Raw genomic sequence first — 26,483 nt, forward strand, 5'->3', positions numbered from 1 at the left:
AAGTGATCTCATTCATTCTCAAGATATTGCTGCATGTTGCTGTTGTCCTTCATATGATGTCCTTCATGGTTTACACATGGTTTGTTTACACATGGCATTGTCTGTAAGCTGCTTTTTAGCATAGAAGTGTGCATTTGTTTCATAGTTCATAGGTGTATAATTCTCAAGTGTGAACTGTACAGTAGTATGTTTGGTTAATACTGTATGCTAGCTGCTATGTAGCCAACTAGCCATGCTAACTAGGCATAAGCTAATTTAAGTTAGAGTTTGTTTTTATTTTGTTGTTTAAAAGCGGTTGTAATGCTGACATGTAGTCACACTTATGGTCTTTTATGTGAAGTTTTAGACTTTGTATATAACAGCTAATTAGGCCTCTTATGTTTGTGTTGGTTAAATGTTTTGTAGGCCTCATACTATTTTTGTATGTTATTGTGTAGTGATACAACATATCATTTTCATTTTATTTTAATGTTGTATAATGTATGTCATGAGTTTCTGTCATTTTGTAATTTTAGAGTTGCAGACTTTCCAGAGTAAAGCTAGGAAAAGCAACTGTTTACCTCTATTTCCAGTATACACACTTTGTTGTGTAGTTTGGACAGTTTTGTTTACCTCACATGCCATATTTGAGATATGCCAATGCGTGAAATAAAGATGTCTTTGATAATTTCTTTGTCTTAATATTTATTGTCACTTAACTTAAAGTAAAAGTAATGCTATAGGGTATTATACTATATACAACTGCTAATAACCATTAAATAATTCTGTCACTTTACTTAAAGGTCACTATGTTGTGCTATAAGGTATTATAGTATGATACAATTGCTAATAACCTTTAATTCATGTTGTCACTTTACTTAAAGGTCACTATGTTGTGCTATAAGGTATTATAGTAGGATACAATTGCTAATAACCATTCATTAATGTTGTCACTTTACTTAAAGGTCACTATGTTGTGCTATAAGGTATTATAGTATGATACAATTGCTAATAACCGTTAATAAATGTCGTCACTTTACTTAAAGGTCTCAAAGTCATGCTATAGCATATTATAGGTGATTATTATATTTAATAAACACATTGGTTATAATGCATTATGACACATTATAGCACTTCACTATGTGCCTTTATAACTAAGTAAGTTATGGTAGTTATAATGTGCTGTTACACTTTGCATTATAACGCATTATAACCAGCACTTAATAATGCGTTATAAACGTGATTATAAACTGTTATAAGCTGTTATACATGATTATAAACATTTATAACGAGTGTTATAATGCCTTATAAGCGTGTTATAATGCATTATAAATGAGCTTATAATGCATTATAATGCATTATAAAGGCATCCTTAATATAAAGTGTTACCGATTTTTTTGTTTATGTCGATTTGTTTATGTTATATCGATATCAATATAAAAGGTTAAAAAAATAATCCGATAAGTAGTCATTAGAACAATTGCACAGAACGGAAATATTCTATATAGTTGCAGACCTAGGATTAATGACCTGTTCTGACCTGCTGTATTGTCTGAGGCTGGACTCCCTGTGAGAGCCTCTGGGACATGAGGAGGTGTGTGGTGGGAGAGAGGCATTCTGCACCTGAGGTGTGAAACACAACATCCAGCCTGTTACACTAAACTATCCTGGAATGGAAGGGGTCAGAATAGAATGCAGCATTGAACGACTATAGCAGTGGTTCTCAAACCAAGGTCATGCCAAGGTCCCCCAAAATGATATAATATTTGGCAGCGGACCACACCTGGAAATATTTTGTGCCAGGCACTCCCAGAAGAGAGAGATTTATGTGAAATGTTTTTCAAAATGATTCAATTTTTTTCAAGACTTTTTCAAAAAGGGTAAAACATAGCAGATGTTCCTTGACGCGTTGCAAGGTTGTATATCTACTGTAGTTTTTTAATAGCCAACATATAAAATATGGATAAAGAGTTGAGATACTGTGTTAACACATGGGAACCCCCTGGAATCCCCTCAAGGACCCCTGGGGTTCCCTGGACCTCACTTTGAGAATCATTGTACTATAGGGTCAAATTGTGTGTGAGTGTGTCCGTCCAAGAGTTAGGGATAATATATAACCAAGGGGGAAGGACCGGAGAATTAAGAATACATGGCTGCTAGTTTCGCTGTTCCCCCCCTGCTGGCGTCAGAAAGAATAATGCTCCATTCAAGTGGATGGGTTTTTCGTTTTGTCATAAATACTTTAAGCTTCCAGTCGCTAGTTTAAAGACATAATATGTGGCTTGATTTCTTCCCCCCATACAACATAATCATCAGGTATTATGATTATAGTTGGAGGAAACTTCTTTTCAAAAAATCAAACCTCGGTTCGAAGTGAAGCGGTGAATTTTTATTCTATGTGTTCTAGAGCTATGAAATCTGTGTTCTAGATCTATACATTCTGTGTTCTAGATCTATACTTTCTATGTGCTTTAGTTCTATATTTTTATTAATTCTGAATGAATGAATGATTTTATCTGGAGGGCCAAATTGTCATGTGAAGCTTGACCAATCCTCAATTCTGCATGCACGGGATATGTACGGGACAGACAAAGCCTGTTCATTCTGGACTGGAATGACCATATATGGACATGTATGGGACACACAAAGCCACTCCTTGGAAGCGACTTTCACCGCTTCAAAAATGTGTACAGAAAGTGTTAAAATTACGTTTTTATGTGGCCACACCCACCTGTTCCTGGTTGTCAGGTGGGGGGTGGTGACCCAGCTGAAGTTAGCAGCAATTTATTTTCTTTCAAAAGCAGCCTCCATGTCACCTCCTAGTCATACCAACAAGTTATATCTAATCATTAGTCTGATAGCATTCATGACATCACAAAACAGTGTACAGTCTAATCAGTCTCTGACCCATGGATATTACCAGTAGTTCTGTATTAGCTGTTAAATGTGGAGATGTTTCGATTGACTGTTGAATGTTTAATGGATCACTTTGGCTTTTTTTGTGTCATCCGTTGTACTGAATGTACATCAAGAACATATTCAATCAACATAAACACAAACAAGCCATAGTGCTTTCTTGGGTTTAAATCCTACCAGTAAGACTCCCTAATCGGGAGATAAGCGACCGTCAGGTCAAACTTTAGAAGGCAGTGGTAGACAATCAGGAGGGAATATGGGAAATGGGTCAGATCCATGTTGATAACATGACTTTAGAGATACTGTGGACCGTACTGTCCTGTGCTTTTCCTATGCAAACTGCTAATCAATCAATCAATCAATCATTATTATTATAATATTATTATTATATATCATTTTTAAATATTGATTTGTGCATTACCAGAGCAAACAAAGCTGTTTCCTTATATGAACCTTGGAAATAAGTGTGTCACTGATTCTGATTCTGTTAAGGCAGAAGTTCATGAATGGGTGGTTGAATGGATGTTTCACACCTCCACCAGAGTAAACACACTCCCACCAGAGACCCTTGCTCACACTTGTGTGCCATGGTGTTTTTACAACATGCCCCCTTCAGGCCAGCTGCCATAGACATGCAACCCCCAAATATTGTACAGTACACCCACGCTCTCTTCTCATACATAATATAAGTATAATTATAACTTCTGGGCAAATATGAGAGGAGGAAGAGGAAACATTTGGAAGAGGAGACATATGAAAAATAACAAGACAATATTTGTGTCATTTGTGTATTCAACTTGATATTATTTACAGTATTGCCACTTGTATGCAAATCACAAATCCGTATGAGAACTCAATATATAACTATGATCGATAGAAAAATTAATAAATGAATCAGTAGATCAGAACTGGCTTTATGAAGCCCCATAAAATAACCAGTGAGTGGACTTTTAATGTTGCTGTGTCTGACCAGCTGGTATTGTGCGATATTGCCCATGAAAACTGCAAACTGCCCACAGGAGAGATGCTGCTGTCGCAAAACCAAAAACTGCTCATGTGTGAGCAGGAACTACAACCACTTCACTATGGACTACAAATCAGCAAACGGAGTTCTGTATGAATTTTGTTTCGGCAGGCAATGGTCCTTTACCTGCTTTCGCGCATGTTAAACATGATCCCACAGTTAAACTTGCATGCAACGCAGACAAAAAGTTGCTTCACATTGATGGTGTGAACAGACCATCAGTTGCATAAGTTTCATAAGCCAGACATGGTCCTGGTGTTGGAAACAACAAGGCAAGTGGTCATGCTGGAGTTAGCCTCTCGACATTCTGGCTAGCCATCGTCACGAAAAGGGACCGCCCACTTGTCCCGCGTAGCCATCATTGACTCTTGATTCGAGAGATTGGCCTCTCGATGACAGACTTCTACTCAAGTGAAAAGAGGACCGAACTTTTCTTTGACGATGGCTAGCCAGATTGTTCTGGAGTTGACTGAGATAAGACCGGGTGGAGGAGGCCTTTGAGAGGTAGAGGTCCAAGTAGGAGTAGCTGGTGAAAAGCAGGGGAAAGAGCCTGAGGACCCGATGCAAACCCATCAAGGTTGTGTGCAGAGGATTTTCTGGCCAATCCCTCATCAGGGCACTCAAGATGCTGGGAGTGAAGAGAGTTACAGGGACTGCACAACAGACACCGATGATGTAGAAAAGGTGTCAAGATGGCTGTGGATCTAGCGGGGGGATCCAGAACCACACAATCTACTTAAGACATAAGCCGGGGCCTGATCAACTCCGGCTGAGTCATCTGGGCGAGGGGGTCTGTTGGAAGACTCTAAACACCCGATGACCCCAGGACACATCACTGATGATGTGTCTAAAGGTGACTTCCAAATGTGTTTGTTAGAACTAGAATCCCTGCAGGACAACCTCTCACACAAAACACAATGAGAAAATGAGCTTTTACCTGAGCATTTCAAATAGACTACGCCAGACCTGGGAATTGTGTGGCCATATGCAGCCCTTTGGTTCACTCTGACTGGCCCTTGTAGCGTTAATGTCAAATTACAAAATAAACACATTTTTCAAATGCATGGACTAAAGCTGCATTTCTTTTATTTTGAAGTTTTTCATTCACGTACATATGGATGCAATGCGTACATCAGCATGTGTGTGTGATCATTGGATCGTTCAATAATAACCAGGAGGCCAGACTGGTCACACGTCAAGACGACCTGCCCTACCTTACCCATCAAAAATGGCTAAAGTGGCTAAAAAAAGAAAAGTCAATGCCGAATGCCGGGTTTTTAACAAAACTTGGACTGCTAAGTATTTATTTACTGAAGCCGGAGGTAAAGCCGTGTGTTTAGTTTGCGGGGAGCGCTGCCTTTTGGCCCCGCCCTCGTTGGCCCCGCCCTCGTTGGCCCCGTTGTTCATGTGGCCCCATGGAAAAAATAACTGCCCACCCTTGGACTACGCAATAAGACACCAGAGCACTCATTATGTCAACAATGAACACCAAACACAATATTGTTTTTTGTTTTTAATATTGTTTTACCATCACAAAACAAAATAAAAGTATCAAGGTCATCTGTTTACTGTCTCACACATTCAGCTGTTAGAAAAAATAGACAAACAGTTATCTTTGTACCAAGTTGCTATGTAGGCCGTCTAATTTTATTTTGTTAACATTAATTTACTGGGAGACTAAAAATAAAAACATCACACCTTATCAGAAGATTTTCTGATTGTCACGCTACTCACACTTATCCTTATAAGGATTAATAAGCAATTATAATGTTTCGTTCACATTTATTTGTAAATTATTGTGCCCTACAAAAGGCCAAGAGCACCCTCATTGTTGTGTCCAGTGTTCACATAACGCGGCCATGTCAAGGGTTTAACATTAATGTCCACTTCTCTCTCAACAACAGCAAGGAAAAAAAAGTGAATGTTTTATTAGTTTTTAGCACATGGGCATTCACTGCCCTTTGGCTTTGTACAGTGGTGAAGTTGTTCAAAGTTATTTTTTAACAGCATCCTATACATTAAATGTATCCCATTATCACTGCTGACATACAGTACACAGTATAAGCTACCAAACATTCAAATGTAAAAAGGAAAAATACAGAACACTTCATCTCAATCACTTGTGTCATTCCATCCATTCATCACGTTGAATTTGACATTGAATGGAGTACCATATAAACAGGACAATTGGGTTTCTTGTCCTTACATTTGCCATTTCCTGTACATAATTGAAGGATTTCTTTCTATTGAATTTAACTACTTCTATTTTACAACTAATATACACAGGTCTAAAGTATGTACAAACAAGACTGGTCTTTAAACTATAGTACTATACCATAGAAGTATTGTGTAGCATACTGTGTACACACACACACACATGCACGCGCACGCACGCACGCACACACACACACACACACACACACACACACACACACACACACACACACACACACACACACACGCGCGCACAGCCACTGCTCATACCGCAAACATAACATATCTTTATTAATCATTTGATTGCTGTTGTTACCAGTTAAGTATTGGGTTTAACTGACATTGGGCAACTGTTGAACTTGAAAACGAGAGCATCATAGTACAAATATCTAGTTTGTTAATAATCTTGTTTGTTTGTTTTAGAAGAAAAGCAGAACAATTTCTTGTGTCATGGGAAAGGGTTCATAGACAAAATAAAAATGTATATTGTGTGTGCTATCTAGGGCAAACAGATCTATGATTAGGATCAACGTTTTGGGTGTGGAGTGCTTGAGTTGACATACAGTATATACAGTTCATAAGTGACATACAGTATGTGTAGAGTGACATAAATAGACACTGGCAGCCATAGAAGAGGGAACATAGGAGAAACCAAGGGAGGTTTCAGTAGGCAACAAGACCGTTCTATTTAAATACCACAACAATACCAGCCTCTCCTCTCCTTCACGTTCAAGGCTTTTTTCGACCAGTAAAACAAGTGCCTGCCAACAGCAGTAACCGACAGAGGTTGCAGATTCTCAAATGTTTGAGAATCTGTTTGTTTTGTTTGGTTGCTACTGTCGTAAGTCACTTGTCTTAAGGGTATGAAACAGCACAGTGTGGGATCTCAACTCTATCGCCATTTCATATTGAAGAAATCACAAACACCACACACCTTCGCAATTAGATAGTGTAGAACTTAAAACACCATTCTCTGGTTATCACATTCTGGTTTTAGGCTTAAATCCAACCACTTAGCCTCCTCTGCCTCCCTCAAAAAAAGGGAGGGAGAAAAAAAGAGAAAGAAATACAAAAAAGGAGTGGACCGCTATATGCCACTAAGCCTCACCTCGACCCCCCAACAAAAACAAAAAAGCTTTACACATACAGTAACACTACTGTAGTTTGTATTTGTTTTGGCCATTGGGGGCTTCTGTGGGGAGGTTTTACTCAGGCGTTTCAGTTAAGGATTTTCTCTCGTGTCTCAGGCAGTTTGGTAGCGACCAGACCACCGCAGACCAGCGCAGCGAAAGCCATGAAGATGGGGATGATTTTGGTGACGCCGATGAAAGCGGAAAACAGGAAAGTCCCGATGATAGCTGCAAACTTACAGAGCGCATTCAGGATGCCGAATGCTGTCCCCCTGGGGAGAGAGAGAGAGAGAGAGAGAGAGAGAGGAGAGAGAGGGTGGGGGAGAGAGGGAGAGATGTTAGACGGGAAGTTAAAGAGACATAGACAGACTGAAAGAAAGATAACAGCCTGATAGATACAGACAGACACATAATAAAATCATGATTCATACACTGAATAAATATAGACACTTCACATAATATAGAAATACTGTAGACATCACTTTAGAATTGTCCGAGCATGGCGTTGAACTGCCAGTGTCCTACAATTCAAAAAAACGGACTCAAGCTATGCGGTGACTGAGTCTGTTTAGGTCAAGGGACATAAAAGTATGTACCGCATATCGCCCTTAATTAACATATGAATGTGTGTTTTTTTTCTACTGTCCTATTGATAGGACAGTAGAGATGGGGAGTGACACGCAGCAAAGGTCATCTGGATCGGGAATCGAACCAGCGACACCGCCAGGCATTGCCTATTTTGCAATGCCTATGTAGTATGTGCCTGGACCAGTAGGCCAGCGGGTGCCCCCATAAATGTGTTTGCGTTCAGGTTGACTTGTTGTTAAATAGCAATTGCCTATAAGATGGTGGCGTTATTACTTAAATACCGCCTAAGACCTGGAAATAAGACATACCCAATAGGGCCCCCTGTCTTTAATCTACTCTATTACTAGTTTGGCCAGTTCAAATGCTCTCAAATGCTCAATCTACATTACAAACTCACAACGCCTCTCAGTGCAAGCTTGTACATAGGCTAAATCAGTCTTGACGAACTTGAATCCATCCATACATCCAAACAAACAGCCAGGCATGCAGATTAAGAGCCTACCTTTTAGCTGATGGGTAGAGTTCTACTGATATGACCTCTAGGCCGTTCCATGCCGCTACACTGAGGCACTGGAACAGACACTGCCAGCAGATCACAGCCCCCTGACTGAAACTCAGTAACAGCAGGAAGCTACAAGCTGATGATGCTAACATAGAATAACCTGTAAAGGAGAGAACAAAATCAAGAGATAAGAAGAAAGGAGAGGTGAAAGGGAGAACAGAACTGTATCAAGAGAGGCAGAGTTTTGGAAGGTGATGTTTTGTAAAATTATGTTGGACTAGCTGTGTGTCCACACTGTAAAATGTAGTGCTAATTTAATCATCTTAAACTACTTGGGCCACATTTTCAAACAAATTAGAAATCACCTATAATTCGTATGCGGCCTATCTTGTCCATCATTAGAGCTGAGAGGATGTTTCCAGGCAACACGGCCATGCTGCCCAGGAAGCTGACCAAGTAGATGACGATGTCATTCTCCTCCTGGAAGTTAAGATGGCAGCCTTTCTTTGGGTGGAGGAACGTTGTGTTCTCCATAAGGCAGCCTTTAAACTTCTCCTGCCATAGGTCTACAAGAGAGGAGAGGAATAAGAGAAAAGAATAGATTAGAATCAGAATAATTTTGACTGGGGGCTTATTACAGTGTATACTTGAGAATTTGTGTCCAAAACAAAAAGGTCATTTATTTCATTTTGTTTATTTAATAGTAAAATAAGTGCTGTAATATCTGTAGTTACCCACCTGTATTATAGAAGACAGTGTTTTTAATGGTGCAGTTCTCAAAGAAAGTGTTTGTGGACTTCACGTCTTCAAAGTAGCAGTTCTCAAACAGAGAATTTTCGAATTTCACTGACTTTATCTCAATATTCATGAACCTAAAACAAGAAAACAGGCATCATATTGTATATCTGATTTTGAATTCATTCCCCAGTTTGATGGGTAACAAACTGACTGAATGAATGAATGAATGAATTACTGAATGGCTCAATGCATGACTTTAAATATTGATGAAGATAAAACTTTAAAAAAAGGATGTCTGTTCTCGGCACAACTGACTGAATTACCAACCATCCTCCACTGATTGATTAATTCATTGATAGATTTCTAGTGATAAACCTACTTGTCATGGACGTACTCCCCCTCGCGGTGGATCTGGTTGACCAGGGAGAAGTTGAAGTGCATGCGTTCCACACGCTCCCTGTGGAACACCTTGACCTTGCCTTCATACTCCTCATACTGCATGTACTTTATCATGTCAGGGAACCACACGCCTAGACCGTGATAGCTGAAAGAAATACAACACGATCAGTCACTTTTTATAGCATTTCATTTAAAACAAAGAGATTTGTTATTTAACAAGCTTATTCAGTAAAACAAATACTTTCCATGTGTTTCTGTAAATGAGAGCATTTTGCTGATTGGTTAGATCAGTTGTTCTCAAAGTGGGGTCTGGAGACCCCCAATGGTCCTTGTTGGGGTTCCAGGGGTCGGTTTAACAATGTGTTCAGCAGTAGATCAGGTATCATTAAGTAGGTGTGGTGTTTACCTGAAAGCCAGACAGAACCAGACTATGGCCAGGAAGAGACCCTGCAACCTGAGCTCTGGAGCTGCTAGAGACATCACATTAGCCATCACCTGAGAGAGAGAGAGAGAGAGAGAGAGAGAGAGAGAGATGAGCCAAGACGTACAGCATTATTATTGTGTCAGGGTCGAGGGACCAGAGTCCCCCCAGTGATGTATATCAGACCAGTTACCCATATATGGATACCCCTGATACCCATATATGGAGATCCTCCAATATGCTATGAGACACCAAACATGCTTACTCAGTTATTTGCTATGTGAAAGTCCTATGATGTCTATGACATCTGACATCATACATACAATCCCTTTTATGCCCATACATGGAGATCCCTGTCTGTAGAACCAGCCACACAGTCTATGGGCATTCCCATATGAAGTCCTGTTAGATATTGGCTTAATATCGATGACATCAGGGATCTCCGTAAAAGGGCATGAAAGGGATTCTGTTAGTGTGGTTCCCCTGACATCTCAGTGATGTCAGAGGGTGATGTCAGAGCGTCAAACAGCGTTACATGGAAACGTGACACAGAGACAAAATGTGACATTTTTTATAATAAACTTAGTATTAGAGTTGGGTGAAGGTTAGAGTACAGTCGTGTATTGAGAGATTTGAAGAGATATATGAAGAAAAGAAAAGTACAATTGCAACTCAGGGTTACAGCAGCTACTGTATACCTGTTGCAGCACAGTCATGTTTCTGACAGTCCAGCGCTGGAAGGAGGTTCCCGTCTCGCTCTGGATCTCTATAAACTCATCCTCCTGAGCCTGGGGACACTTTATGTTGGCCACCTGGACATAGAGGGAGAGATGAGTTACACATTATTATTATTATCATCAGCACCGCAGCATTTATATGAATGTGATTGATGAAAACGGTGTCTTACAGTGAAGACTCTCTCTGGTTCTCCTTTAGCCTTCCAGTTGGTGTCATGGACTTGTCTCAGTATCATCCATGCCTCGTCATGTCTGGCATTCTGAACACGCACGCGCGTGAGCGCACGCACGCACGCACGCACGCACGCACGCACGCGCACACACGCACACGCACACGCACGCACACACACACACACACACACACACACACACACACACACACACACACACACACACACACACAGAGATCAAAGAGATTCAGTGTAAAACAAGGGAATTCAAAAAAGCAGCACTTCAAACAATAAAAATAAAGTGCAAATGATTTTATTTATGGCATAAATAAAATCATTTGCATAAATGTTATTCAGCATGAGGCAAAAAAAGAAGATTTGCACGCACGCACGCACGCACGCACCGTGACGCGCGCACGCACGCACGCACGCACGCACACACGCACACACACACACACACACACACACACACACACACACACACACACACACACACAGTGACCAATGTATCAACAACAACATGCTGTACCTGCACTATAGCATACACACACAATACCACAAGTGGTTAAAGTGCTGACAGTATCATATATAAGACACAATGGAGAAGCTGTCTCAGTGCTGTCAACCCAGTGTTACCTAACACAATGGTGTCATGTTACACTACTTTCACAGGCCACTGGCCAGGTGGCAGATGAATCATCATATTTATCCAATCACACAGTCACTGATGCATTAGCAGCTATAAGTGGGCAGTAGCTAGCTATAAGTAACTTAGCTACGTAGCTTAACTACATTTCTAACGTGGCGGTAGCTTGCTACATTTCTCTGGGGATAGTTCCGTTGTAGTTGAGCTATATTTAATCAAGAGTAACTAGTAGTGTAGTTTACAACATGTTCCAAGTAGCTTGCCCATCATTGATTAGCAGCATACAACAGCATACAATTAAACAATTAAAGGAGTAATACACCAAACATGCTTTTGTTTGTCCAGAGCCATATTCCATAGCCAGCAGTCAAAAAGACTGGTTGCACTGGGAAGCCCCTATTAGCCAATAGTATACCAACATTAGTTGAATATGCAGTATGTTACAGTCCAGCCACAGTCTTCTATTATATGCATTAAACTGCTCTAACATTTGGGTGTTTCTTTGTGACACCTCAACCATAATGACTGATTGTTGAGAGAGGAAGACCATGTGATCAACAGTAGTTTTACCTCCAGGAGGAAGCGGGGACTCTCTGGCATGAAGACAACCCCGACCAGGGCAGCCAGAGCAGGGAAGATGCAGACCAGAATGAACATTCTCCAGCTATGGAACTGGATCTCTGTTCCAATGGCAAAGCCCCAGCCTGGAAGACATATAACACATATGGTACAACACTCAAACAAGCAGCATTAAACGTGTACTGTAGCACAATATGACCAGAGCAAGGGTTTAAATTGTGTTTTAACAAGTTGAGCACAGCAGTAGACTGTCGGTTTGTGTATGCATGCACATGCATATTTCCATATACTGTATCTCTGCAGCGTACTGATACTGTATGTATTATTTGTGTGCTAGGGGTGCATCAGTTAAGCGATCATAAAAAATAATCTATTCAAATAAAGTAATCGATCGAAAAACTACCAAAAATACCCTACAGTGTATGGTAACATACCGTACAAGCGCACAAGTGCGTGCGTGTGAATGTGCTTGCGTGTGTGTGCACTGTGCATGCTTATGTGTGCGTGCATGTGTGCGTGCATGTGTGCGTACCATAATGCGGTATGATTCCCCAGGCTGTGAAGGAAGCGTAGAGTCCTCCTAGCATCCAGAACATACAGAGCCAGCTGAGATGTTCTCCTCTCTTGTCCATCTGCAGGAACTCTGTGAAGTAGGTGTACACTATGGGGATGGAGCCTCCGATGCTGGTGGACAACACAAAGCACAACAGAAAGGCATTTCCCATTTTATTGTAGAGTAGAGTGAAGACATTGAATCCCACTGGATCCCAACCAAGCTCAAAAACACATCGCATCGACAAGTGAGCTTGTAGATTGGCCACAGTATATGTGGTCTCTGAATGTCATGGCCTTAAAGCTGCATTATATTATCATTCTCTACCATAGAATGATAAAATTCAATAAAATGTGTTCCTTCCGGATTTAATCTTTAATACAATTTAGAGCATATATTAAGGATTATTGTCATTTCAAGCTCATGATATATATATATATGGCAGGCTCATTATTTTTTTCACGTCTATGGCCTCTAATGTTCTCCAGGCATTAAATGAAATTGTTCTGCCTTTTCTCCTAAGCTCATTCATATACTGTAGAATATCACTCTATACTACTAAGAGTAACAAAATATTCACGGAATGGCAGGGTGTAACCCCTATAGAGTCTTGGGACCCGTGAATATTTTCTTACCTTTTCTCCCTGTCTGTTTCTTTTACCTTTTCTATCATTCATGATCATTTGAGTGAGATGGGAATATTCTTATTGATGTTTGACCTGCAGGCTTCATAAAACCCTTTGTATATTCCCTATAATGAGATACGTGTGCTGAAGGAAACTATTGTGCCGTGAGACCTTTTTTGACACCCACACACACACACACACACACACACGTCACACACATGCACACACACACACACGCACACACACACACACGCACACGCGCACACACACACACACACACACACACACACACACACACACACACACACACACACACACACGCGCGCGCGCACGCGCCTGCCCCGCGCGCACACACACACACACACACACACACACACACACACACACACACACACACACACACACACACACACGCACGCACGCGCGCGCGCGCACGCGCCTGCCCCGCGCGCACACACACACACACACACACACACACACACACACACACACACACACACACACACACACACACACGCATGCACGCGCGCGCGCGCCTGCCCCGCACACACACACACACACACACACACACACACACACACACACACACACACGCACACGCACACGCACACACACACAGTATATTTACATACCAGTAAGACTCCCTAATCGGGAGATAAGCGACCGTAGGTCTCGCTAGGAGAGGGCCATGTGAGAAATGAGGGGTGGGGTCTCCGCGTTGCCTTGGCAGACGAATAGGTACCGGCCCCGGCTCTCCCATACGCTCCTAGGCCGAGTTAGGGCATTTTATGTGAGCTGCAGTGGAGGGGGTCCTCCACTGGGGGCGCCACCACTTTTGCATCCGTTCTGGAGTACCAGGAGTGGGTGGTCCCCGGGAATTCCCCGTGAGCAGCCCCGTGGGGGTGGTCATTTGGTCATTTTTGCACATTTGGTATTTTTTTTTACACCTGGGGGTCCCCCAGGGACCTGGGGGTCCCTGGATCTCCAGGGGTCCTTGGAGGTTGTAGTTTGGCAGGCAAGGAGTTTGTGTGGAAATTTTGGCATGGATCGGGCCAACGGTGGCCGAGATATGAGTAGGGGGAAAGTGTGACGTGTATGTGGTAATGTTTTTACACCTGGGGGTCCCCCAGGGACATGGGGGTCCCTGGAACTCCGGGGGTCCTTGGAGGTTGTAGTTTGGCAGGCAAGGAGTTTGTGTGGAAATTTTGGCATGGATCGGGGCAACGGTTGTGGAGATATGAGCAGGGCAAAAGTGTGACTGACTGACGGACTGACAGACAGCCCGTGGAGCTTTTGATAGTAAATGCGACCTACGGTCGCAATTATTTTACATTTTCGAATATATACATGTTATTTTACATTTTCAACCTGGTATCCTTATTTTGTCAGATTATGTCAGAACTTGTACATTTAAATTAACATAATTATTTTTCTAATTTTAGAAAATAGTTAAAATAGAAGATCTACAAGTGAACTAATTGATCTGCTATTGTTGGCACGTAACCTCGCCTACCAGGCTTTTTAGGCTTTCTGGGGGAAAGCCTGGTGTTCGTTCACTACAAGCCGTTTGGTTTCCGAATAAAACGCGGAAACCACTAGAAGAAGCGACGTCGCTTTGATTTGGTTCCCCCCGTTTGTTTCCCCAATCCCTTTTAAAATGCTCGAGTAGCCTTGCGTAGTCTTGCCAGTTGCTACGAGTTGGACTAAAAGATGCACATACCAAACAAATCTTTCAAAAGCAAAACTACTCCGCATCAAGGAGTTTATTAGGTAGGCCCTAAAAAGTATGTCCTTGAGCGCAGGGGAATCATTTTGGGTTAAAACTGAATCCGGTTTGATAGTTCCGGCAAATTGTAGTCCATTGGGGACTACAACATGACGTGTTGTGGTTTCCGCTCCAGACCGGTTACAACCTCGAAAAGTGAAGTGATCCCAGACTAGTTGGCACGTATCTCACTTTGAATACAGGTGTGCTTTGAGATTTTGACTTCCTTCTGGTGTGCCTTGGGCACAAAAAGCTCTGAGCTATGGAGAATGAGAGCTAGGAGCAGTAACTGAGAAACTTAAACATATTACCTCCTGTTCCTCCTGAAGTGTTATTGGAACAGAAGGTTTGTCTTTGCAGAACAGAGCTGTTCAAACAATTAGTGTGGGTATGATTTCACTGGTGTCTGTCTGCTCCTTTGTGTTGCGTGTGAAATGGAGCCAAATGCAAGCTCTTCTTCAGTAGATGTAGGACTTTTAGTGGCTACTCTTGGCACTCACCACCTAGTGGAAATCGACAGAAACTCAATGTTGGGGAACCTGGGATTATGCTTATTGCAATTGGCAACCCTTGTGGGTTTAAAGGAAGCAAAGACATCTTCAGACACATTCTGAAAAGAGAGAATATCCTTTTTGTGTGGGCGTGTGTGTGTGTGTGTGTGTGTGTGTGTGTGTGTGTGTGTGTGTGTGTGTGTGTGTGTGTGTGTGTGTGTGTGTGTGTGTGTGTGTGTGTGTGTGTGTGTGTGTGTGTGTGTGTGTGTGTGTGTGTGTGTGGGCGTGCGGGCGTCATGTGTGTCTCACCCAAATCCAGAGCAGATTCTAAAGAAGAGGAAGAAGCCGTATCCCTGAGCGAAGCAGGACAGGAAGGAGAAAACTACATCGATGGCCAGGACATAGATGAGACATTTCCTCCTGCCCTTCCTGTCACATAGACCTCCCCATACGAACGCTCCCACCATCATCGCCACATACACCAACAGACCTGTAAGACAAAATACATAGTCACTTTCACTTTAACACACATAGGGGTGTCACACCAAATTCTGGGCCCTGCTGGGTGCAAGGATCCACTCACATTTTGTGCTTTAACTATTGAAAAATAGCAGACATACAAGCTCACAGCACGGCACCGAGTGCCACGCTGCGAGCTTGTAGATCTGCTATTTTTAAAAGATTGTGAAGATTTGTGCAAGTCTTTGAATATTTCAAATCCTTCTAAAGTTTTTTGAAAAACCTATTTTTCTATGTCAGTGGTGCTCAAACCTTTTCATGTGAAGGACACCCAAAATGATAGGTATTTGGCCACGGACCCCGGTCTCATAATATTTAGTCCCAGGGACCCCCCCCCCCCCCCCCAAGCTCGCAGATTTACAAGCTCGCAGATCTACAAGCTCGCAGTGAGCTTGTATACCGTATCTACTATTTTTCAATAGCTAAAGTATAAAATAATTAAGGGCCCTCCACCTTGGGCCCTAGTAACTCAGTCCCACATTTCCCCCCCTTGTGACGCCCCTGAACACACACAGACACACGCACGCACACACACACAACCACACACACAATCATTTGCATGAAAAAGCATAATCACTTATTGTGACTATATCATAAATATAACACGACTCATGATTAGTTGTGCCCTAGTAAACGATAATTACAGATGCGCAACAGGTTAAAAACAGGCTACATGAGAACATTATTAAGATTAATGCAATAGCTACGGTCAATTATGGAACATAATTATTGTTGCTGTAACTTTAGCTTTCCACTTGAGCAAAGAAAATGCCTGTCTTTCATCAGTAAGTAAAGGCAGGGGGATATTTCCTCCACAAGGTGTCTCACTTCACCTGGTTATGAATGAATACAGTTGGACAGAGAGCCTACAGTTACCCCCTGCATTAACTGGCTGAGAGAAAACTCTTGAGTTTCAAGCTTCCACAGCATGGTTTGTGATTGACATTTCTATTGTACATTATCCGCCATTAATAATGAACCAAGTTAGGGCCGATTCATACCCCACTTTTAGAGCCGAATTTATTTTGGTTCGGCTGTGTCCAAACTACAATATGACGTCTTTCAGAGGTTCAGAGGTGCTGAACCAAAATAAATTCGGCTCTAAAAGTGGAGTATGAATCGGCCCTTAGCCTGGCATGGCCAGACTAATATCACTGCATAGCCTTAGAATCTCTGTATGGAACCTGCATTTCCAAGGGGCAGATGAGAAAAAGCCTCTGGTGATAAAGCCGTTCCATATTTGCATATTGGGCCCTGATTGGTCCCTCACAACTGAGCAGTGGCAGACCAAGTTTTTTGCAAAGGCAGATTCATCTGGTTTCCAGGCTATACCCTAGTGGCCCTATGCTGGGGCCAACATTTGGTGCAAATAGCAGATCTACGTAAAAGCTCACAACGAGTCACGTTGCGATGCGTCGAGATCGAGCTTGTACATCCTCTATTTTGGGTGAATAGATTTGGTGCAGAGTAATAAAAGGAGGAGGCTTACAGTAGTATAGAACCCGGAACTGTGGCCAACAAAGTACTGTAATATAAAGTTGAAGTGGTTAAGAAGAAAAAAGACAATATACTGTAACAACACAATCACCTCAAGGGCAACACAACAGTGCTTCCAGTAAATACAACAGCTGTCAAAGGAAAGCGCACACTTGAGTAAATGAGGCATAAAAAAACGGTACTGAATGCTGATGAGATCCCTGAGTTAATAATACCGTATACAATTATGATTGTGATGAATTATGACTTATTGGTGATTTTTCACCACATGCTACTTGACGTGGAATTTGCTTTTTGCATCTTTTTTGAAAGGCTTTTTACACTGAATGTGTGCAGAGAGGTGAAAGCTCCTGCAATGCAGTTCGGAGTCCTTGCTCAAGGGTACTTCAGTCTTTAACCACACATGAGCCCTATAGCATCTCCATTCTGGAGCCAAGAGATTTAGTGAAGAGTAAAAGTATAGAGCCCTGGGGGACTCCGCTCAACAACCTATGTATGGGGTTTAAGCATTTTTTAATGGCGGACATTGAAGATAATAAGCTTCCCTCCATTATCCTGCTCATAACTGGAACACTCCCACCTGTCAGTGCCTGGAATAAATCCAGCAATAGTGGCTATATAGAAGTGGGACTGTGATTTGCATGTGACATTTGTCCACGTGAACGCTAGTGTCCCTATTCTTTAGGGTGAACTTGTAGTTTGCTATTTTTGGCGAAGCAATATAGAGCAGGGGTCTTCAACGTCCTTCAGCCCAAGGACCCCGTAGCTGGGAGAGAGATGATGTGCATGAACCTGCACTACATATTGTATAAAACTGTGTGGCTGATTCAACTTTTTCATAGATTTCATAGAAAGATTCATAGACTTGTCTGACAGGACTGTCATAAGTGTTCTGTGAATTCATGCTTCTTCTGGAGACAAAGCCAACAAAGCGTGTAGATCTGCTATTTTCTGCAAATGTTCCGCCCTATAACAAAAAGATGTTGCCAAAGCAATATTTTAAATACTAGAAGAGGGTGTAGAATACATTTTATTCAAGGTCTCTTGGTCCAAACCAGCCAGCTCATGTATGACATCATCAAGTGAAACATACTTGCAGATCTGTGCCTGAGTGTTAAATTATCAACCTTGTGATACAACGTATCTTCATAGACCGATTTCCTGAATTGAAAATGGGAAATACTCAAGTAAAGTACAAATACTCAAAATTGTACTACAGTACTTAAGTAAATGTAGGCTACTAGTTACTTTACACTATGAATACACACCGCTGCTAATGGCGGTGGCGCCCTCTACAGGGTGTCGCTCAGGAAATCAGTCTAGGCCAGGGTATCCTATTGGTTAGAGCAGTGGTTCCAGGTGGTCCCCAGCTAAATGATGGAGAGTTGGTAACCAAATGGAACCTTATACAGTAGATATTTAACTCTTGAGAGTGTAAAATGAAACCAAATGGACCCTTTTTTTGGTTCCATTATCATTTTACGCTCTCAAGAGATACAATATTGTTAAATATCTGCATTACTCAATTTACAAGAAGTCTATACAATTAGAGAATGCATATTTTCTTCTTTTTGGTCAACGTTTGCCTGTTATCTCTCTTATGATGCCAACATCAATACAGCATGGAATACAGCATGGAACTCTAACCCAGTGATTGAAAACCACTGGGTTAGAGCTATATTTTTACAGTCTATGGGTTAGAGTGACTTGGCGACTCATACTGTATGATGCATCCTACTGAAACGTCCATGGAAACTCTCTGTAAATGAAGCTGGATTAGTGTCAGCTAAGTTATTGAACTGTGCATTATCCTGCTACATCATCTTTCAGTGACTCTGTGTTACAGTAATTGCTGTGTCACTACTCTGTGTGACAAAGCTAATTTATCGTACTTGGGAAATTCTTCAGTCAGCTGACTCAGCTCAGACCTCATTTGATATAAATGTTTAAACCATTACAGCTGCAGGCCATTGTTGTCCAAATTATGTACAACAGAACTCTGAGTATAAATGTTTTCATTCCAACCAAACATAAAGACAGCTGAGCTGATCTCACACCCCATGGTACAGTACATTATATCAATATCACTGGTCTGAGTTTAAAGTGCAATATTGAAATACTTTGACATCTTGACCTAAGATGTCAAAACAACAACAGGGTGACCAGCCCAGACATGTATGTAAAAATACTCTGTTATGATTAATATGATGTTTAAGATGGTTTTCCCCACATAAAAAGTTGAGAGAAATTGAAAGGGGTCTGTAAGCACATAGACATGAATATTCAAATATGCAAATATCACAGGCCATGCCTGCCACTCTGCTCAAAACAAGGTGCAAGTGGCTAATTTGCATATTGGACCATGATAGGTTCATGAGATTGGTGACATCACACAGCCAGCTGGATTGTGAAGAAGTCAAGAAGCATTAAGCTCCTCACCTACAGTGTTACAGTGTGACAGATAGTTCTGCACAATAAAATTATTCAATTGTTGTTGCTGTGCTAAGTGGTCAGATTGGTGGGTGCTTTTTCAGTGCTTCTTTATTTTAATGATCAATCAATAAATTATTTTCCGACTTGGGTCAATGGAACCAACGTGTATAAGTTCACATTTATCTGTATCTTATTGAGGTTTTAAAGAAAATAGATAACATGTCATTGTTTTACATTACTGTTTTTATATTAATGTTTGATTGATTGATTGATTGATTGATTGATTGATTGATTGATTGGTTGGTTGGTTGGTTGATTGATTGATTGATTGATTGATTCAATACTTTATTAACAGTTGTAAATACTGAAGAAAGTTTAAAAAATTGTACTTAGTTAGTAGTTACTAGTACATTCGTTGTTTCTGTCTCTGAGAGGTAAATAAACCATGTGAAAAGGACATTGTGTGCTGGCTATTTTTTCACTTTCATATCGAGCCATGCACCTTAAAGACTTATAATTAATCTGGAGTGTTGCAGGCTTTCTGCTTTGCAGTAATTTCTCTTAGTTATACTTTACCCCACTGGTTCCACAGATAACCAGTTTACTGCGTCTCTCTGCTTCATACAGTACCTCCTTCACCCAGCTCTGTAGTGTTTCTACTACACAGCCCTAATTACACCGGCAGTAAGAAGCTTACAGGCACGTGTGCACCTCCCCTCTGGATTACTAGGCTGGCTGTACACGGCACCATACAACCCCACTGTCATTCAACAAGGCACATAGGCTACACAGTCAAATCCTATAACTCTGAGACCCGTAAAAGGTTCAATTTCTGCTCTCTCAGAGTTAATGAATACATTAACATGGAGGCTTTTACATTCAGTATGCAACAGAATAGAATAACATTTAGTATAGGCTTATCCTTGTTTCTGCTCTGATTTTGACAATAATAATGTAGAATGTTATTAAATGACCTGTCTGTCTGTCTGTCTGTCTGTCTGTCTGTCTGTCTGTCTGTCTGTCTGTCTGTCTGTCTGTCTGTCTGTCTGTCTGTCTGTCTGTCTGGCAGGACATTACATTCACACTGCATACATACACCACTGCTGCAAAGGGTAGACATTTCATTTATCTTTGGTGCAACAGACTTGAAATGTATACAAACAAAATGTATACAAACATTGCTCTGGCCATGTAGCCTACTGTATATATCAATAACCTTCAATAATCTTTTTTCACACACTGCGCAGAATTAGAGTGTGTATATTTATACATAATGAAACATTTCTTTCTTTCTGCAATCAGTTCTCTACCAGTCTCCACCAAAAGAATGCTTTTACAAAATGATAAGGAAAACATTACAGTTACTTTTAAAAGGATTGCAGCAGTGTTACAGTGGAGGGGGGTGGGGCAGAAACTGTAACACGGCTCACCTGTACGCAATAAACCCTTCCACTATATCTGTGTTTCAGCAAGTTCTGAAGTGTCTGACAAGAAGGATATCAGAGGTGGTTTGCTGAAACGGTGCCACAGTTAAAGTGGGTGTAAGTGATTTTTTGGGAGGAACTTAACAGCGCATTGCGAGTCCGAGTCCCGATCCCGACGATCTTTGCATGTCTCTCCCTGTTTCCTGTCCATCTCCACTGCACACTATCAATAAAATGCAAAAAAGTATGCCCAAAAAGTATCCTTAAAAGGTGTTAAATAGCTGATAGTGATCATTGCTAGAGTCTTTATAACAAGGGTCTCCTGGTCTCTCCAGTTCTTTAGTAAACAGAAAAGGTTCTTTCAATTTCATCCAATCAGGAGAGGAGAAATGATGAAACAAATAAAATAAGCAGACAGAATTGGAATTGGAAAACATTGAAGCTGATAAATACTGTCCTGATTGGTTGAAATTGGCAACCCACCTGAAAGTGTCAGTCCAGATCGTATTTGAGAAACAAAACAGATTTTCCTGCAGTCTGAACAAAGCCTAACAGAACAGATCTAATTTGGGATTACAATTATTACAATTGGACATTTAGTAGACCTTCTTATCCAGTGCGACTTACAAGTGTGTGATCAGAGTAAACGGCATGATGCTATCAAGAGACAAAACCTGCAGCTGTGTGCACCTTGGGTGAGCTGAGCTGTTAGGAATCATAAAAAGGCATTGGTGCTACAAAATAGAAAATGGTCTTTGCAGTGCTGGAGTCTTTTTCTTTTCATATCATCGTAACATGTTCACCACTTTGTTCCTATACAACACATTATCTCTAAAACTACTGGCTGGATTGCTATGGAATTGGCTGTGCACCTTGGATGCCCCCTGGAGAATGAATACTATGATTTAGGTGATCCCAATGCCCTTCTTCTAGACCAACCAATAGACCAACATTTTCACTTGCGCACAATACAATATATCATACATTTCGAGGGCTGGAGGGCATGCCACTCGTTGAGTGCATTCATGCTTCCCGGAGGATTTTGGTCATCCTATGGCCATTCCTCTTGCTGTGGGCCAAAATTGCCAATTGCACACAAGCTATCACAACATAATGGGTAGATTTCTATTAAACTGCATAGTGCATGAACCATTTGAGCCTAGACTGTATGCATGACGTTGCCAACCACAACCCTCTCAGGCCAAAATGTGAAGCACAGCTTGGGGCCGCTAGCATGGCTTTTAGTCTGATGTGTTTGTCAAAGGACACATAAGCCACCATGATCTATGAGTGTGACCTTAAAATACATTAAGTCGGGTATCTAGCATTGCCCGTTGCTAGGCACACTGCTACTAGCCATACTAAATTGATGCTTATGGAAGATAATGATTCCTGCAATTGTTATTAGACTACTGAAATCCCTTTTGAAACATGCAGGCTGCTCTTTCACTGAAAGCTGAAGCTGTTTTCAGACAGACTCAGCTGTACCAGACAACAGGGCAGGAGTGCGCATGGACCCCTCTTTCCATCTAAACTATAACTAAGTTAGTCACGTTCCTACTCTCTATTATAGCCGGAAGGTGGCTGGCTGAATGAGTCTCCTGTGGAGTTGCTAGTTCAGGTTCCAAGCTAACATGTGCTGAATACACTAGCAGGTTCGCTCATCAGTCTTTGTCAGTCGCCTCATCCCACAAGCCAGCTGTAAGATGCAACTAGAAAAATGTGCTCCTCAGATCACATGGGTCCTCGCCATGGCCAGGTTAAAGCCCCGTTTCCACTGTAGGGCCGACCCAGAACTAGAACCACTAGTTTCCATAAACAGAACTAACCGGGAAGGTCCCAAAAAAAAGAGCAGCAGCGCTGCTGGCCCCGCCCATAGTTTCCCAGAAGTAAAGTTTAGTTCTACCTCAGGAGCAGGACCTAAAAAAGGTTCCAGGAACCTCGTCTGGAACCGGGCCGTTCGCAATGGAAACAAAACCAGAACCAACAAAAATAGGTTCAGGTTCCTGAAAGTTCTGGTTCCACCTTGCAGTGGAAAAGTCTTAACCAATCTGACAGATCCGTCTTAAGTACCATGCATAGTAGTACTTAAGGACCGCAGGAATACACAAGAAACGGAGGGGGAGAGTGATTTAAAGGGCCATTTAATCACATGAAACGTACACAAAATCAACCATACGTAACTATAAATGGCCCTTTAATCACATGACACATGACACACGCGCACGCACGCACGCACGCACACGAATGCACACACACACACACACACACACACACACACACACACACACACACACACACACACACACACACACACACACACACACACACACACACACACAGGGATGGAAGGGTGAAAACAAAGTCCATTCCTTCGGCCTGGCGGGGAGACAATAAGCACTGTGCAAGGTGCCACAGCAACTACTGTAGCTAAATGTTAGGTCTTGAAATAAGGCCAGGGATTCTGTGAACTGATCCATGCTTCAGGGATTTTGTATTTTTGCCTTTTTAAGAGTGATAGAAGACAGTAGGAAAGCTGAGAAAGAGACAGTGTAGGGGAGACAGGGGAGCTGAGAGAGGGGGACGAAACCCTACGTACATCTCCATTGACTGGACTCAGCTGGTTAGAGGGACACTGCAAGGGAAATGTCTCGTCCATCTCCCCTAAAATCTATGAGTTGTCAGTAGATGACAGGGTGACCATGTGGTAGAAGGATTCTATATGTATGAGGTCACAGGTTAGATCCCCACACCGGCTAAAAAAGTGGCCGCCCCTTTCTGCCCTTAATGTCAGTGAGTCTTGACCCAGCATGGCCTTCTCAGCATAGCAATAAAAACATGCATACACTCATCCCTCCATGACATAAAATCGGAAGCCACTAAATCTTTACACCACACCAGCTTGGCTTTCAAATCATTTAAATTAATTTGACCAGCTTTGATTTATATTAATTCAGTAAATTCTTTCTCTTACCCAGCATGCCCTTGTCTGCGTTGGAGATGCACATGTCCTTCTCTGCGCTGGGTAGGACGAAGCCCACCACAAAGCCATCGACACCATCAGCCATCAGTGCCAGGCCCAGAACGATGAACAGGGTCCATTGGAAGCGACCATGACCACAGTCCTCCATGATGGTCTCATACTGTTCTGGTAGCTCCTCTTCCTCTTCCTGTTGTTTTGCTGCCTCCTTGGCCTTCCTCCTGGGAACAGTGGCATACATCAGTGCCTTTATAACTCTGAGAGTCAGTGTACACATTATGGGTTCATTTGGTTTCATTTTTACACTATCAGAGTTACCTTAAGGGTCCATTTGGAACCCCCTCACAAGGAACCCAGAGGGTCCCTGGACGCAACTTTGAAAACCACTGGCATACATCATAACCCGATGTATTATGAACTTTTTTTCTTTTACTTTTTGGAGCTGTGTGGAACACAAGCTCCCTATACGTGGCCGTGTGTGTGGGTCTGTCTCCGTCCGTCCGTCCGTGTCTGTAGCCTCAAAGTTTGGCACGCTACTCCTCCCACAGTTTTTGCACCACACACTCGCGCCATATGTCAAATCGACCGGCTTACTCGGGAATCGTGTGCTAGTAACTTGCTAAGAGAAAGGTTCTATAGTTTAATTGATATTAATTTATTAGTGAATTAATTTTCCCCATTGACTTATAATGGGAATTGCAAAAACTCACATTCAAGTATTTTTCTCTCGTAAACCATAGGAGCTACAGTTTCAAACCTCGGAGAGGAGATTCATAATGATTTTAAGAAAGAATCCAAAAATAATTACATCACTCGGCCTCATGGTGGCGCTATAACGGGCCACTTTGCGTTTTGCCCCGTAACTCTTGAACCGTAGATCGGAAAATTAAAATTATTTTTTTCCTGGATTCCTTGGGTCAAGACGCATCTCCCCATATAGGCCACGCCCATTTGCGCCAGGATAGATTTTCCGCCATCTTGAATTTTCTCCAAAACACACTTTTTGCACCTTTTCCTACATATTTTCTTCAAATGTCACAAAAATCGGTACACATGATCCTGGGTGACCAGAGAGGTGCTACACACACACACACACACACACACACACACACACAGCTCCACTACGAACAGAGGTTCGATTTTTATTTCACTTTCTACTATTCATGTGTTCATTGTTGATAGACTAGTATGAATTCATATTCACCGTAGATGGAGTGGACATATTCATCCATATAATAATCGTTGTTGTTAGACATAATTATATTATGCTTAAATTGTAATTAATTTATGTATTCATTCCTGATAGACTGTTATATATCCATTCATTCACTTATTGTTGACTGACTGCTCATATTCATATATTCACTGATGATAGTCTGACTACTGTCATATTCATGCATTCAGAGACCCAGCGTGGATATCTATTTTTATCTTGTTTTGGTTATTGACTCTTATTTGTACCTGTACCCCTTCAGTATTTCATTCTCACTGTTGTTGCTGCTATGACACCTGAACTCCCCTCCAGGGATCAATAAAGCTTTATCTTATACCATGCCTTACTGCAGTTATGCACCTTTTCAATCATTAGTTATGATGACCCACCTGGCCTCAAGGCGTGCTGCCCTCCTCGCCTCCTTGATCTCATCAGGGTGGGGTACTCTGCCCTGGTACTCCCCCTCGTACATCTGCTCGTCTTCATCGTGTCCTTCGGTGTCTCCACTGGCGGCGTCCTCGTCTTTTTCCTTCTGGGGGAAGTCGGTCTGGTAGGGGTATCCATCTGGCCCGCTGCCTTCTACGGGGTATGTGTACTCTCCACCGCCCTCAACGGTCCCTTGCTGGTTGACGTTGTTCTGATAGGGGTCGTCCATAGCTGCTGCATAGAGTGTAGGGCCGGGAGGAAGAGTGGTTCAACACCGTAGCCGTTGTATCACGTGGGAAAAGTTGATTGTCTGTTGGCTAAGTGGGGATCCCACGGCGGAGGGCTGTCTCTGTGTGTTGATGTCAGTGCTGCCCCTATAAAGACAAACAGTGAGGAACTGCTTCTTTTGTCAGTCTGCTTTTTTGTGTGTGACTTTTATGACCACTGGAGGCAATCGTTTTGGGGGTATGGGAAACAATAGGCCATATTCAACCACTATATCGTGGCCCTAGC

The 26,483-nt window shown here is 42.0% G+C and overlaps 1 protein-coding gene across 1 annotated transcript; it reads right to left on the reverse strand.

Moving 5' to 3' along the window:
* Positions 1 to 7,351: 7,351 nt before the first annotated feature.
* On the reverse strand, positions 7,352 to 26,199 carry sv2ba (synaptic vesicle glycoprotein 2Ba; the record flags this gene model as incomplete). Its single annotated transcript, XM_080730100.1, has 13 exons — positions 7,352 to 7,535; positions 8,354 to 8,513; positions 8,719 to 8,919; positions 9,092 to 9,225; positions 9,471 to 9,635; positions 9,897 to 9,985; positions 10,610 to 10,723; positions 10,819 to 10,908; positions 12,035 to 12,168; positions 12,576 to 12,727; positions 15,788 to 15,968; positions 24,326 to 24,552; positions 25,934 to 26,199. 13 exons carry the CDS (start codon positions 26,197 to 26,199, stop codon positions 7,352 to 7,354), a joined length of 2,097 nt encoding a protein of 698 aa, XP_080586226.1.
* Between the last annotated feature and the right edge of the window lie 284 nt (positions 26,200 to 26,483).

The sequence above is a fragment of the Nannobrachium achirus genome (genome assembly GCF_963921795.1).
Source record: "Nannobrachium achirus genome assembly, chromosome: 7".
Classification (NCBI taxonomy): domain Eukaryota; kingdom Metazoa; phylum Chordata; class Actinopteri; order Myctophiformes; family Myctophidae; genus Nannobrachium; species Nannobrachium achirus.